This window comes from Lagopus leucura, unplaced genomic scaffold, assembly GCF_019238085.1.
Source record: "Lagopus leucura isolate 7727_CA_CO unplaced genomic scaffold, USGS_WTPT01 Super-Scaffold_100001, whole genome shotgun sequence".
In the NCBI taxonomy this organism is placed as follows: Eukaryota; Metazoa; Chordata; class Aves; order Galliformes; family Phasianidae; genus Lagopus; species Lagopus leucura.
The window spans coordinates 49,324,414-49,337,581 of NW_024962262.1; the positions used below are offsets into that span (position 1 = coordinate 49,324,414).

The 13,168-nt window shown below is 37.3% G+C and overlaps 1 protein-coding gene across 1 annotated transcript in view; it reads left to right on the top strand.

Annotated features, from left to right (window-relative positions):
- Positions 1–13,168, top strand: part of GABRG3 (gamma-aminobutyric acid type A receptor subunit gamma3) — a 289,358-nt gene that overhangs the window by 238,456 nt on the left and 37,734 nt on the right. Inside the window, exon 6 of the mRNA XM_042867479.1 lies at positions 8,447–8,584. Coding sequence (XP_042723413.1) covers positions 8,447–8,584 — 138 coding nt within the window. The remainder of the gene's footprint in view (positions 1–8,446; positions 8,585–13,168) is intronic.

The following is a 13,168-nucleotide window of genomic DNA, read 5'->3' on the forward strand; positions in this document are numbered from 1 at the left end:
AGTAGAAGTAGAAGTAGAAGTAGAAGTAGAAGTAGAAGTAGAAGTAGAAGTAGAAGTAGAAGTAGAAGTAGAAGTAGAAGTAGAAGTAGAAGAGCCTGAACACTTCAGGGCAAACCAAAAAATAGAACATCTTATCCACATACCCCTCAAAACATTGACAGGCATGGGAAATTAACCACATAGGAAGCCTGTTCAATTTTTTGACCACTGTCACAGTAAATAAATATTTACTAATAGTTAGTCTGAACCTACCCTGGAAAAATATGAACATCCTGAATACAGCATAATATTCTTTGATAGTCACAAACTGTACAGATCAGTGATTTCTTTTCTACTTGATTTAGTTCATGTATTCACCCAAACTCAAAATTTTAGCTATTAAAATATTCATTTTGCACTGTTTGTTTTCTATTAGGGAACTCAGTATATATTTAGCAGTATGATAATGAGGCTGATCTCTCAGCGTTAGCATACAGTTCTTGAGTTCTCAGCATCGCTTAGTCAATACTGTAGGCCATGTTAAGTCTAAGTGAGGGAGGGTAGAAGAATCAAAGACTATGAAATAGCCATGTTAGCAAGAAAAGCAGAGCAAGGAATTAGAAAATGAAATTCTGTCTCTTGCTGGCACCTTCTTTTAAAAGCATGAAATATTTAAATTACATGGAGCATAGAAAATGCACATATTCCAGAAACATCCAGATCCAGAGGAAAACTGAACTAGGAAAAAAAAATAAAAATAAAAATCAGGACTATTGTTTTTCTCTGCAAGGCAGTGTCACTGAAGAAAACCAAGGTAAAATCTTCACATTGTTCTGTAAGCAACAGTACATTAGGTTGGGGTGAAGCATCTATTCTGTAAAATCCATGAACAAGACTGCATATGACTAAGCAAGGTTTCAATATGTGTCCTTAGAACACTGATCTATGCAGGAATGCTCCTTAGAGAAGGTACAATTTATATCCAGTAAGCTAGGAGCAAGATGAGCCTATTTGCCATTAACGATGCTGAGAATGAGGATGCAATATAGCTAAATCAGAGGAATCTGAACATTTAGCAGGTGTTCTAATTACCAGTGGAATAATTTGTGGGATAGTCTGCTAGCCAGAGTAATGCAAGGAGATAGGCAAAAGCAATTGCTGTATGCAAGGCTTCTGAATATTGTCTCCCAAATAAAAGCAAGCGGTAAAAATAAGTACATTAATAAAAGTGCATAGCAAAACATTAAGATAAGATGAATGACAAAACTTTTGTTGTTTTGGTGGCTTGGGTTTGTTTTTTTTTTTCAGAAAAGTTGAAGTCATTTGCAATACAGTAGAAAATTGTAATTATATCAGTGTGTGATAAAAACAACAATTTTCTAAAAACAAGTCCCCGTTGTTACCAATTGCAAATGAATCAAAAGGAAAATTGATCGATGGGCATAAGGACAGTGTGCAAAGGTATGATTGTGCAACAAAACTGCCTTAGTTTCTGAATATGATTTCAAGCCATTCCACTTATATTTTAGGAAATTATACTTGGAGTAGGGGCTTTGCTCTACTTGGGCTGTTTGTGATCAAATCTTAGCACCCATACATGAGAAGTAGCTGTTAGATTAAAAACAATCTTAACAATACAACAAAACAAATTATTTCAGAAAGTGAGCCAGCAGAAAAGCCACATCTCTAAATGTTTTCAGTGAAAAGCTTGTCTGTCTTCTCAGTCCAGTCTTGTTTGTTCTTTTTTCTTCATTCTCTTCTAATTTGCACCTTTTTATTAGCTTTGTTGTTTTCTCTGAGGCAAGATTAAAATTGGTCTATGAGTAGCCAAAAAAAAAAAAAAAAAAAAAAAAAAAGAAAGAAAGAAAGAAAGGAAAATGTTTATCTCCTGCAAGATCTGCTTATCAGAAAATCCTTATTCTCTAGCTGATAGCAGCACTCTTCTTTTCCTCTTCTATTTTGAATGCCCAAAAAATGCATTGATGCCACCCGTTCCTTTCAAAAGCTAAGCTGCCGCATAATGTACCAGTAAATTGTACCTGCATCTAGCACTCCTCTCAAAAATCAAGATTAGTGCAGAGTAAAAAAGATAATTAAGCATTAATAGTTAAGATAATTAACCATGTTGGTGACAGGTTCTGCATTCTCTTGTTCGTAGCCAAAGTAGTATTACAATAATATTAAAATACACTCTTAGGTAGAAAAATTCTTCATTAAAAGATGCATCCTTTACATTTGGGGCAGTTCCATTATTCTGCGGTTATGGTTATGTTGGTTGATATGTTGGTTGATATCTTTCATGGGCTAATGTACAGCTAATAAGGTGTCAGTTGCTAATTCAAGCTAACAGGGCAAAAGAATAACATCTGTGATTGCCGTAGTTATCACCTAAGTGTAATTATCTACAACTGCTGAAATAAATCACTTCAGATTTTAAAGCTATCTTCACAGCATTCTCATCTATCTTTATTATTATAGCTGTCTTTTAAAATATCTCTGCTTTTTCTTTTTTCTTTCTAAATCAGTGAGCAAGAAAAAAAGGTAATCACCTTCATTTGTGAGCGGAGAAAACACAATCTGCATTAAATTAAGAGTTTTTTTTTTTTTTTTTTTTTTTTAAAAGTAGGTCTTCAGTATACACAGTGAAATATCTCAGTACTCTTTCTATTACTTCTGCTTCAATCTTCCCCAATGGGTTCCTCCTGAAAAAGCACAACAAAGTTTCTGTATCACCTCTTTTTTATTTTGTTCTATTTTAAACAAGTTGAACTAGACCGTTGCTCTTTCTTCCATCTTATTATATCTATTACATGTATGCAATCATGAGATCTAAGTGAGCAGAACCTTCAGGGAAACTTCCAGGATTCTCTTAGTTTAAAGCATGCCCACCTTTTAAGAACAAACATCAGACAGGTACAGGATTAGATTACTGAGAAGCCTCTTCCCCCAAAACGCTGAGAATTTTGGATTTAAAAATGCAATTTTGCTTGCCAATGGTGTATTTATAAAGATGCTAGCAAGAGAGAGAGCTCAGGCAGCTTTTGTGAATGCTTCTGATTTGTCATCCTTGGTATCAGAGAAGAGTGCATTCCTGGACTTCATAATCCTCTTTGGTTGAGGCTATACTGACTGAGGTCTCCCAGTTAGCCAGAAGAAGAGTTTACTGGTTAGCTCAGAGGAAGCAAAGTGTGACTGGAAGCAGCTGGCTGCCAGGTATAAAGGGCTGCTTCTAGTGGCCTGCCTCTAATTGTGTCAGGACATCCTCTCTGTCTGAAGCATGTTCATCAGCAGCATTTGAATCTGCCATCCTCTCTGCATGTCTATGATGTAAGCTGAGCAAAAGCAGATGGTGACAGCTTATCTGCCAGCTCACGCTCTTTTCTGATTTTGAATATATCAAACATTTGTGGAAAAGCAGAACCTTCCTAGAATCCAGCTATGTATTTCAGATGTATACTCCAGTCACAAGCATCAGCCTCTTGGCAGATACTTAACTGAACTGATCCTTCCTTTTGTGCTTCCCCATATTTTCAGCTTTGCTGCTGCTTTCATTAGCTCATCATTACATGCTCTGGGCTAGGAAGGAGAGATGAGTTTCATTTTTGCATTATTCTTCCTGCTACAAGCATGTTCTGCCTGTGTAATATTTGAATACAAAGTTTGAGGAACCAGCAGTAAAGTTATGTCTGAAAAGCTGGGAGACATTCTTCTCCTTCTCTCTCATTTTTACTATTTTTAGTAAAAATAATGTCAAGTAGTATGTTTCAAGTGGTATGTAAAACTTCTAGTTGTCCCAGTCTCTTGTCGGTACGACCCCCTTTCCAGTACCTTCCTCCCATCTCTACAATCTTACTGAAATAGGACCATTAAAACAGAAAGAGAAGTGACATGTAGAAATCATCTGCTGTTCTGAGATGCCCAGAGCAGAAACAGCACTGAGGAAATCAAGGTTTAGAGGCATGTGTACTAATAGCATGGATACGTCAATGCTTCTATTACGGAAGTTGCTGATTTTCCATCAGGGCTGACTCCTACAGCAGATGTGCTTCAAGTGCCACTTCACACCATTTTTCTCCACTACCTTGTGACTGCATAAGCCTTGCATCCAGCCTGGACATGTTTCTGGCCTTGACCGTTTTTCCAGTGGTTTGATCAAGAGTTCTGCAAAACCTAATCTCCATAGGAAGTGAATTCATATGAGCAGGGAGAATGACTATTTTTAACTGTCCATTGTTTTTAACCTATCCATTATAAATGATGTGGTGATGTGAGAAGCTATGGTAACATTTGTTCAATTATTCCAATAACAGAAGGGAAATAAAATGAAATTCACAGAATCTCGCAGGTTGTCATAACAATTTGGCATTCTGTTATTGCAGGTTCACCTCCAAAACAGCAGAAAGTGCATTTATTACTTATCAATGTTTGTTTTACTGGGGTTAAAATTGGTGGTACATTTTGAAAATGTGTATGTTTAAGCCTTTAAGTAAAGCTTCAAGGTACCAATCATTTGTATTCATGAATAGCAATTATATGGATATTTCCCAGAGTGTTCTTAAAAATTAACTGTAGCAAAATATGTTCTTCACTCCATTTTAATTTACTCAACATGCATGTAATGCCAATCTTAAAAAAATGCAAATGGTCAAGGTGCTTTCTGAAATTCTTACATAGTGGCATATAAAACTAAAAGCTTTGGAAGAACAGCTGCAACAGAACATACAGAACAACAATCAGACAAAAAAAAAAAAAAAAAAAAAAAAAGAGAACAGAGACACTAAAATAAATTAATGTCTGAGAAATTGAAGGTCGTGGGTTGAGAAGTTCCAGAGTTGCATATTATCAGAAGCTTAACAGCTGTAACACAGTGTCAATTTGTTGTTAGCGTCATCTGCTTCCCCAGCTGTTTCCCTTGCCGACTGACTGCAACCAGTGAAAAGCCGTCTTGCCCTCCTGAAGCATTGCTCCACCACAGTATGGTGGTGGCATATCCTAAAGCAATCTCCCAGGTTAAATGCACTTGGTAGCAATTTGTTCAGCATGGATGGCTTGATGCCATAAGGTCAAAAATTTAAGGTAATTTACTGTCATTTGTCAAGCTGGTGAAGTGCAAGAAAACAGATATTTCTGTAGATAATATGCTCTTAGTTGTGTTGCAGGCTGAATAGAAGAAGTTATGTTTTCTTCTAGAAGCACCGAGGTCTCCAGGTCTTATAATGTTGTAAAATGAAGCATTTAGAGGGCTAGAAGCAATTAGGCTATCTACAAGAAATATTGCGTACCATCATCACCATACCAACAGCTGTTCTCCATAGCCCATTCTGTAAGTTAGATGAATCTTAGTTGTGATCTATTGTCCAAGCAGATGTGTCATTATTCCATAGGAAATATTATACCCTTGAAATGAGTGCAGAAGTGAAGTCACTGAGCGCAGGAGCATAACACAATAACAGTTACAGGCTGAAACAACTCTCATTGCATCAGTAATAACTCTCTCTTTTGATGTAATATAGCCATAATATAGCCATTGTAAGAGCAGATGTCAGTATCTGTGGATTAAAGGGCATGCTCATCTTCTGGAGTCAGTTCCTTACTATTTAGTGACCATAAGTAATACTTAAAGTAGTCATTCCCAAGTTAAAGCTGTCTCTGTTTAGTCAGAACTACAGTAGGAATAGAGTTTTAGAAGAACTACAGTACTGAAGGAACTTGCACTTGACTACATGCTACTCATACAGGAACAAACAGCTATGCGTTGGATCATGTAACAGAGTTTCCCATATTACTGTAATTGATTTTTGGTGGGCTGGCCATAAGATGAAAAAGAAAGGTCAAAAATCTCCCTATACTGTTCTTTCCTCTCAAAATATTACTGAAGTCAGTGTGTGGCCAAATAAAATCTCATCTTCTCTGATGTTCTATCTTGCTGATCAAATTTATCCTGACGTATTGCAAATGCGATCTCAGTTTTAAAGACCCTAGTATTTTCATATAGTCAATGTGATTTTAATGAAGGAATATTTTAGAATTCATTTGAGAAAAGGGGCCCCATCAACTGCCTACTACAAAATCTGTACATTCACAATTTGGGCAACAATTTCTGCATCAAGCTGGTGTATTGATTGCAAGAGAGCAGTGATTTCCTTTCCTCTGTATCAGGACATAAATCCATGCTAGGAGGTAGGATTAGGACCCAGCGCATACACCCTTGTGGTTCCATAACAGCTTTACAGGGAAGGGCCAATTCTGCCTCAGCCTCTTAGCATGAGGGCATAGCTGCCACAACATGACCAGGGGGGATTTGATACCTCTTTCTTCCTGAAATGTAGAAACAAAGGTTTCCAAATAAAGCCAATTTGGGAAGGCTCCTGAGGCTTTCAGTTACACATTGTTTGTTTAGCAGGTGATCAGAGGCTTTCTCAAATAGCAGCCAGGCTTAATGGGCTGCATTAAAAAAAGTTATCCAGCAGGAAGATGGAGGTGGTTGTCCCTCTTTACTCAGCTCTTGTGAGGCCCCATCTGGAGTGCTGTGTCCAGGCCTGGGGCCCCCAGCAAAAGAAGCATATGGAGCTCTTGGAGCGGGTCCAAAGGAGGGCCAGTAAGATGATCAGAGGGCTGGAGCACCTCTCCTATGAGGAAAGGTTGAGGGAACTGGGATTGTTTAGCTTGAAGAAGAGAAGGCTCTTGGAAGACCTCATTGTGGCCTTCCAGTACTTGGAGTGTATAAACAAGAGGTGGAACAACTGTTTATATGGGTGGATAGTGATAAGGCAAGGGGGATCGGTTTTAAACTAAGGCAGGGGAGGTTTAGGTTAGATATCAGGAGGAAGTTTTTCACACAGAGGGTGGTGACACACTGGAACAGGTTGCCCAAGGAGGCTGTGGATGCCCCATCCCTGGAGGCATTCAAGGCCAGGCTGGATGTGGCTCTGGGCAGCCTGGTCTGGTGGTTGGCAACTCTGCACATAGACATAGCAGGGGGTTGAAACTAGATGATCGTTGTGGTCCTTTTCAATCCAGGACATTCTATGATTCTATGATTAAAACAAATTTAGGGGATTCACGGTTAAAGCTTGGAGATCCTGCAAAGTTTTCTGTTCTTTCACTGTGCGTCTGCATCTTATGCCAGCCAAAAAAAAAAATTAACCTTTGAATCAGTCTCACAGCCTGGCACAACAAAATTGGCAGTGAAAATTGCTTGGCAACAAGAGTTCGTGTGGAGAATGGCAGAGCTTGTTTTTGTTGTCCACTTAAGTTCTTCATGCGTCGTTTCTTTATTCACATTCATGGAAAATATGTGGATATTACATTTGAATTAACACATAGTTATTTTCTGCAGGTTAGAATTGAGGGACTTGTGGGTATTTTTCTTGCTGTGTAAAGAAGAATAAATGAAGTCATGCACACCTTTCAACAGTGCCCAGCAGGGTGGAATTTTAAACAAGACAAAGAAGACACATATGAGAAAATGTCAAGAAAGAGCACCATGACCAGAGAAGCAGTTTTGCAACACAAAAACCAAGTGTATTAGTATTCAAAATACTGATGAGATATTTATATTAACTGTCTTTGTTATTGTTAGGCTTTTAATTTGCTTTGTAATCTACATCTACTACATTAATTATTAGATGAATTGGATATTGTATATTGGATTGTATATTGGATATATGTATATTGGATTATGCATTAGAGAACAGTCTAGTCTTAACTGGCATGGGCATACCATTGTTTTCTAGATTGTCTTCTATTATGATTAGTACTAGTTGACAAATTGTTTTTGGACTTCTACTGAAAAACGCCAGTCTAACAAAAAAGGAAATTAAATATTGGCATGAGAATTAACTGTAGCTTCTGAGTACTAAATTGATAAAGACATTTAGAAGCTATTTCAGCTGTGTAGGTCAGGTGAGGCCTCATTAATTATTATGGCCTTTAGAATAAGAAGATAACATAATCACTTTAAAAATCTCAAGCTAATTAAGAATGTGTTTTGTTTTGTTTTATTTTTTTTTGCACTGTTTTGAGTTAATTTCAAAAGTATAGTAGCACACACTGCATTATGTCTATCTTCACTTTTTAAACTTTCAGCTTTCCTCAACTTTTTTTTTAATAATATAATTTGCCCTACTTTTTCAGTGTATATGTAAAGCAGTAAATGTACTGTGTCCAGACCGCTAATTAGTATAATCAGTGACATCTCTGAAGAGATCTACTTCTGATAGAACCAATCATACTTTTTCTCCATTGAGGAAAAAAAAAAATCGTGGAAATTCATAGTTTTCCTGGAATTACATCTCTATTTTTGTGTGCCTTACTACTCTTCAGTTGAACTATGCTGACAAAATCACTAGGTGTCAGATCAGAAATTTAGTTATTCTCAAATATCTCTGAATCAGCGAACAGATACTGTTGTGCATCACCTTTTTTTTTTTTTTTAATGAAATGATACTTATTTAATTATTTTCAGATGGCTATCCTAAAGAAGAAATGATTTACAGATGGAGAAAAAACTCAGTGGAAGCTGCTGACCAGAAGTCTTGGAGACTCTATCAGTTTGACTTTATGGGTCTCAGAAATACTTCAGAAATTGTGAACACCTCTGCAGGTAAGAATAGCAAAACTTATAAAACTTATAAAATTCAAAGAGTGTATACTTTATCTATGATTGAAGTAAGCTTTGTGGTTCTCAGACTCTGCAGTAAGCTCCATAGTCATCAGTTGGTGAAGTCTTCTTTGAGCCATAGGAGGAACCTGCTGAAAGCAAACATCTGCTTAACTGATGGCAAATTTTTTAAAATCCTATTGTTATTATTATTAACTATTCTAATTTAGGCGGTACTCTGTTACTGTTTGGGAAACACTGTGACCAATAAAAAAATGATTAGTCTCTGAAATCACTGATGGTAGGTCATGTCCTACCAATTAACATTAGTAATTTATTCTCAGGACTGGATAGTTTTTGTGATGAAGCATCACTAAAGCTTTAGTGAGTATTTGGGGTTTGTTATTTAGCAGAGCAAAATGTAGCAGACATCAGCATTTTCTTCTATTATTATAAATCTCTGTAGCCTGCATTTTTCTCAGGAATGCTAATTCAGGTGAATGAGCCATAAGTTGGACCGGGAGTTGGTGAATCATTAAAATATCTGTATATAGAAGCATATAGGTTGGAGAAATCTTTCAAGATTATCAAATCCACTCACCAACCTGACTGACTGAGTCACTAAACCTATGTCCGTTAGTGATACAAAGTCAAGCATGTACTTGGTGCCAAAGTATGCAGGCACTGCTGGTCATCAGAAGGAATAGGAAAGGTCTACTATTCCTGCTTTGCTCATATCTGGAGTGATGCTATCTTCAGTTTGAATGAAGAGCTGCCTAATTCACTTGCAGGAAGAATTACACAGCTGGCCATATTAAGATGTTGATAGTGTCTTAGTAAGTAAATAGACCTACCAACCTCTTGATTTGCACAGGACAAAACCATTTTTAGGTTTCTTTCAAGAGAGTAAATTGTTAACTTGGAACAAAAACAAAAAAAAAGTTTTTCCCACGCTCTTTTTTGTATGCATCAAGTTCCTTTAAGATGAATGAACTGACAGTGTGTTTCTCCTATTATTGCTATTGCTGCCTATATTCACTCATTTTTATGAGTGCTGTGTTGAATTGTACCTACTGGAGCCATCATGACACTTCTGTTCTCCTAAAGTTATTAGGAGAGCAGAACAGGAGAATAGTGGCTGAAATTTTTTGGCAAACTGGTGTTTATTCAAACACTGTAAACAAAACTAAATGAAACTTGTCAGGAGGCTGTGGAAAGCACGCTGGGAGAAACTATGTAAAATACATGGGTCAGATAACCTACTGGTACTATTAGGTAGAAAAAATACTTGCTCGTATGGCCAGCAGGTGACTGAAAAGGGGCTCTCAGTCAATAAATATATTAAAAACAGGATGTTGAGTTTGCACATGGACTTGATTATTTTAAATTATTTTTTATAATAAACTCTCCAGGGGTATTTTCATTGCTTTCCAAGGTATTTTCAATGCCAGATTTACTGAATATTACCGTTATTTACTATTAGGAGCAACCCAGAACCAGGACTAGGGAAAACTAAATGGTACATTGGAAAAACTTGAGTGTGCCTTGTGCTACAGCATGATTCTCAAAATGGAGGGTGGGACACAAAGTCCACCTGGACCTATGGAATATGTCTCAGAGGCAAAATTTAAAATAACTCTACAACTATCTATTCTGAGCACAGAAGTAAATGTATGAAAAGGAGGCTGCACTGGGGCTGACCTTGCAACACTGCAAGTATAGAACACCCTTGATTTTGGGCTGCTTCCCAGAAAAACTAGTTCCCATGGATTACCCTCTGGGAACCTATAGATGTTCCACCAGCTGCCATCTCACTGCAGAGCTGGGATAAAAAGAGCAGCATTATTTATAGTGTTATTCAGGTAATTGTTAGGAGTAACAAGATGGAGCTGGGAAAATGAAAGCAGGCAAGATACCAACAACAGCTTCCTGACAGGGAGAGGTACTAAAGTGTCATCTGTTCCTCCTAAGGGAAATTATGAAATTTACTATTATGCAGGGCATTAACAAGCAGACTAGACAAAATATGAGAAAATGTACTGCAGGGAATGGTCCTGCAGTAGCAGGAGATGGATTCAAAAGCCTAACATCTTTTTTTTTCACATCTAACTTACACCCTTCTGCTGTTTTATGACACTATTATTTCTCACTAAAGTGTTTGTTCATCTACAGTATGGGAACTACCACAGTGTTACCTGCCTGTATCTAGTTCAGATATGCCTTTTTTAGCTACTTTTCAGCAGTTACAGTGATAATGAAGACGGACCACATTGACCACACAGCAACATGCTGATTTTCTTCTGTTTTTTTTTTTTTTTTTTTTTTTTTTTGTTAGCCAGTTCATTTTGTCCACAAAATGACTAGATTCTGTACTCAGCAGAGTTCTGCTAATTGATGTTCTTTCAGTCTTTCCAAACTTTTTTTTCCCCTCCAAATATCTGTATAACCTTTACGTTAATCCTGGGCAAATTAGGAATTATGCAAGTAGGAAATCAGCCATATCAAAGACTGTTTCTGATGTTTGAGCAAGATAAGAAGCTCTATCACCTCTTGCTGTGTGCCAGCAAGGCAAAGCATTAACGCAGTGGCGTGTTTTGCTTTTGCAAGGGGGCTGTTCTCTCTTACAATAATCTGACAACCAGGGAAAGTCCTCATTGCCATCTAGAAGAGATACTCAAAACTTTTTTCTTGAGGATGATTATTGCATTTAATGCTAAGGTACAAACATAATCAACACAACTGAGCTCACTCTGCTGGTGCTGTGGCCAAGCACCTTTGTCCTCCACTCTAAGTAAGCTCTCACTGTCAGGTCCTATCAAACTAATTCACAGTTACAGGAGAATTCCCACACTGTTGCCATCTGGCAAGGTACTCGAATACCGCAACAAGAGCGCTTCTCTTACTACAATGTCAAATAAGGTTGACAAAGATAATTAAAGTAGGAGGAATATTAAGCTACCTGGCACTGAGCTGTGAGAGGGAGGGAAAAAAAAAAAAAAAGGGGAGGAAATGTAAATAAAGAAAAAAACCTGAAATTTTAAAATTGCTGATCAGCTATTGGAAGGGTGATCAGAAAAATAGGAGTCAGAAAGAGAGCATCGTGCTTAAAAGCACACTGTGTATTTGCAGTATATCTTAGAATCATAGAATTTGGGTGAAGGAAAGCAAACCAAACCAAAAAACAACAAAAACCAAAAAACAAACAAAACAAAAAAAAAAAAAACCCAAACCCACAACATTCTCAGAATTGTGAAGGAATCTACAGGTAAATGTAATGGAGTGAGCTGTAGTGTTGCTTGTGCTTTTCTGCTATAATCTCCTCCAGGGAAAGCCTAGTCATTCTCTTTAAGCCACTCAATTTTTTACACTCCTAGATAAACACAAAGACCTTGTAGCTACTGAATCTCACTTTCATTTACTTGAAAACTTCTTTGCACCATACAAGTTCTATTTATGTTCTTCAGATGCCTGTAGCCTGAGAGATTTTTGCAGTCCAAAGGAGCCTTTGCATAAATATGTTCAAGCTAATACAACAGAAATAGAAAACAACACTGTGCTCAGTTTAAAATCGCTAGTAGCAGATCATTAGAAAATAAATGCAGAGAACCAGATAGACAGTATTACTGCACCTCCTGAACAATCCCCATCAAAATCCAGGCACAATAAATAGCCATAATTGCTGCCATAAACAGGTATACCTTTGCAAATAGCAGATGAATGATGATGAATGGAGTCTTCTTGTCATACAACTTCTAAATTGTGTTGTATATTTTGAAATATTTTGAAGTTGTTTCAGCGTGGGTCTCAGTTTAGATGATTTTCTCAACCCTACGTCACAGTGCCACGAAGCAAGGTCAGTATCTGTTTTCACACATTTATGTGAAGCTGTGTGGGAAAATGCTAGTAACAAAACAATTTAAAGTGCACAGTCTGTTTAAGGAGACGTTAAATGGCAAGTAAAATGCTATCCTGGAATAAAAATAAGAAAGCAAACAGTGCTTGTATTTTAAGAAGGTTAAAGTACCTACATAAACAGCTTCTGGTAGGAGAGAAAAGGAATATATACATTTTTGAAGCAAAGCCAAATTTCACTGTGGGAGCTCCCGTCAGGTTAAGGGGTGGGTTACGTGGAAACAAACATTAGCTGACACTCTCCAGGTTTTTCTGAAGACTATCACATTCCCAGAGTCATTTGTGTGTTCTCAAGACAAATGTTTGTTTGTTTTTTTTTCTTTCTCAAACACCCAATTTATTGGGATTTGCCTCAGTTGGCCATTCGGCGCAGACTGCTGTTAATCAGATAACATTCTGAAGCAGACAGATGCCTCAAGTAATTTGAAAACAATGCAGATCTTTACCTGCATAGCATTGCAAGGATCTGGTCTCTTTCTGCTAGGGTATCACATAAACTCAAATGCTTTAATTGTTAGACTATATTTTGAAGACCTCATCAGGCATCTACTCTGTGTTGGCATTATTCCAGGTAGAGTTCTTTCCTCCCTGACTGATGTGAGCACTGAAGGAGAGAGAAAGATGATTGGGGTTTTTGGTTTTGTTTTTAAATCTGAATGCATGAGTGCAGGTACA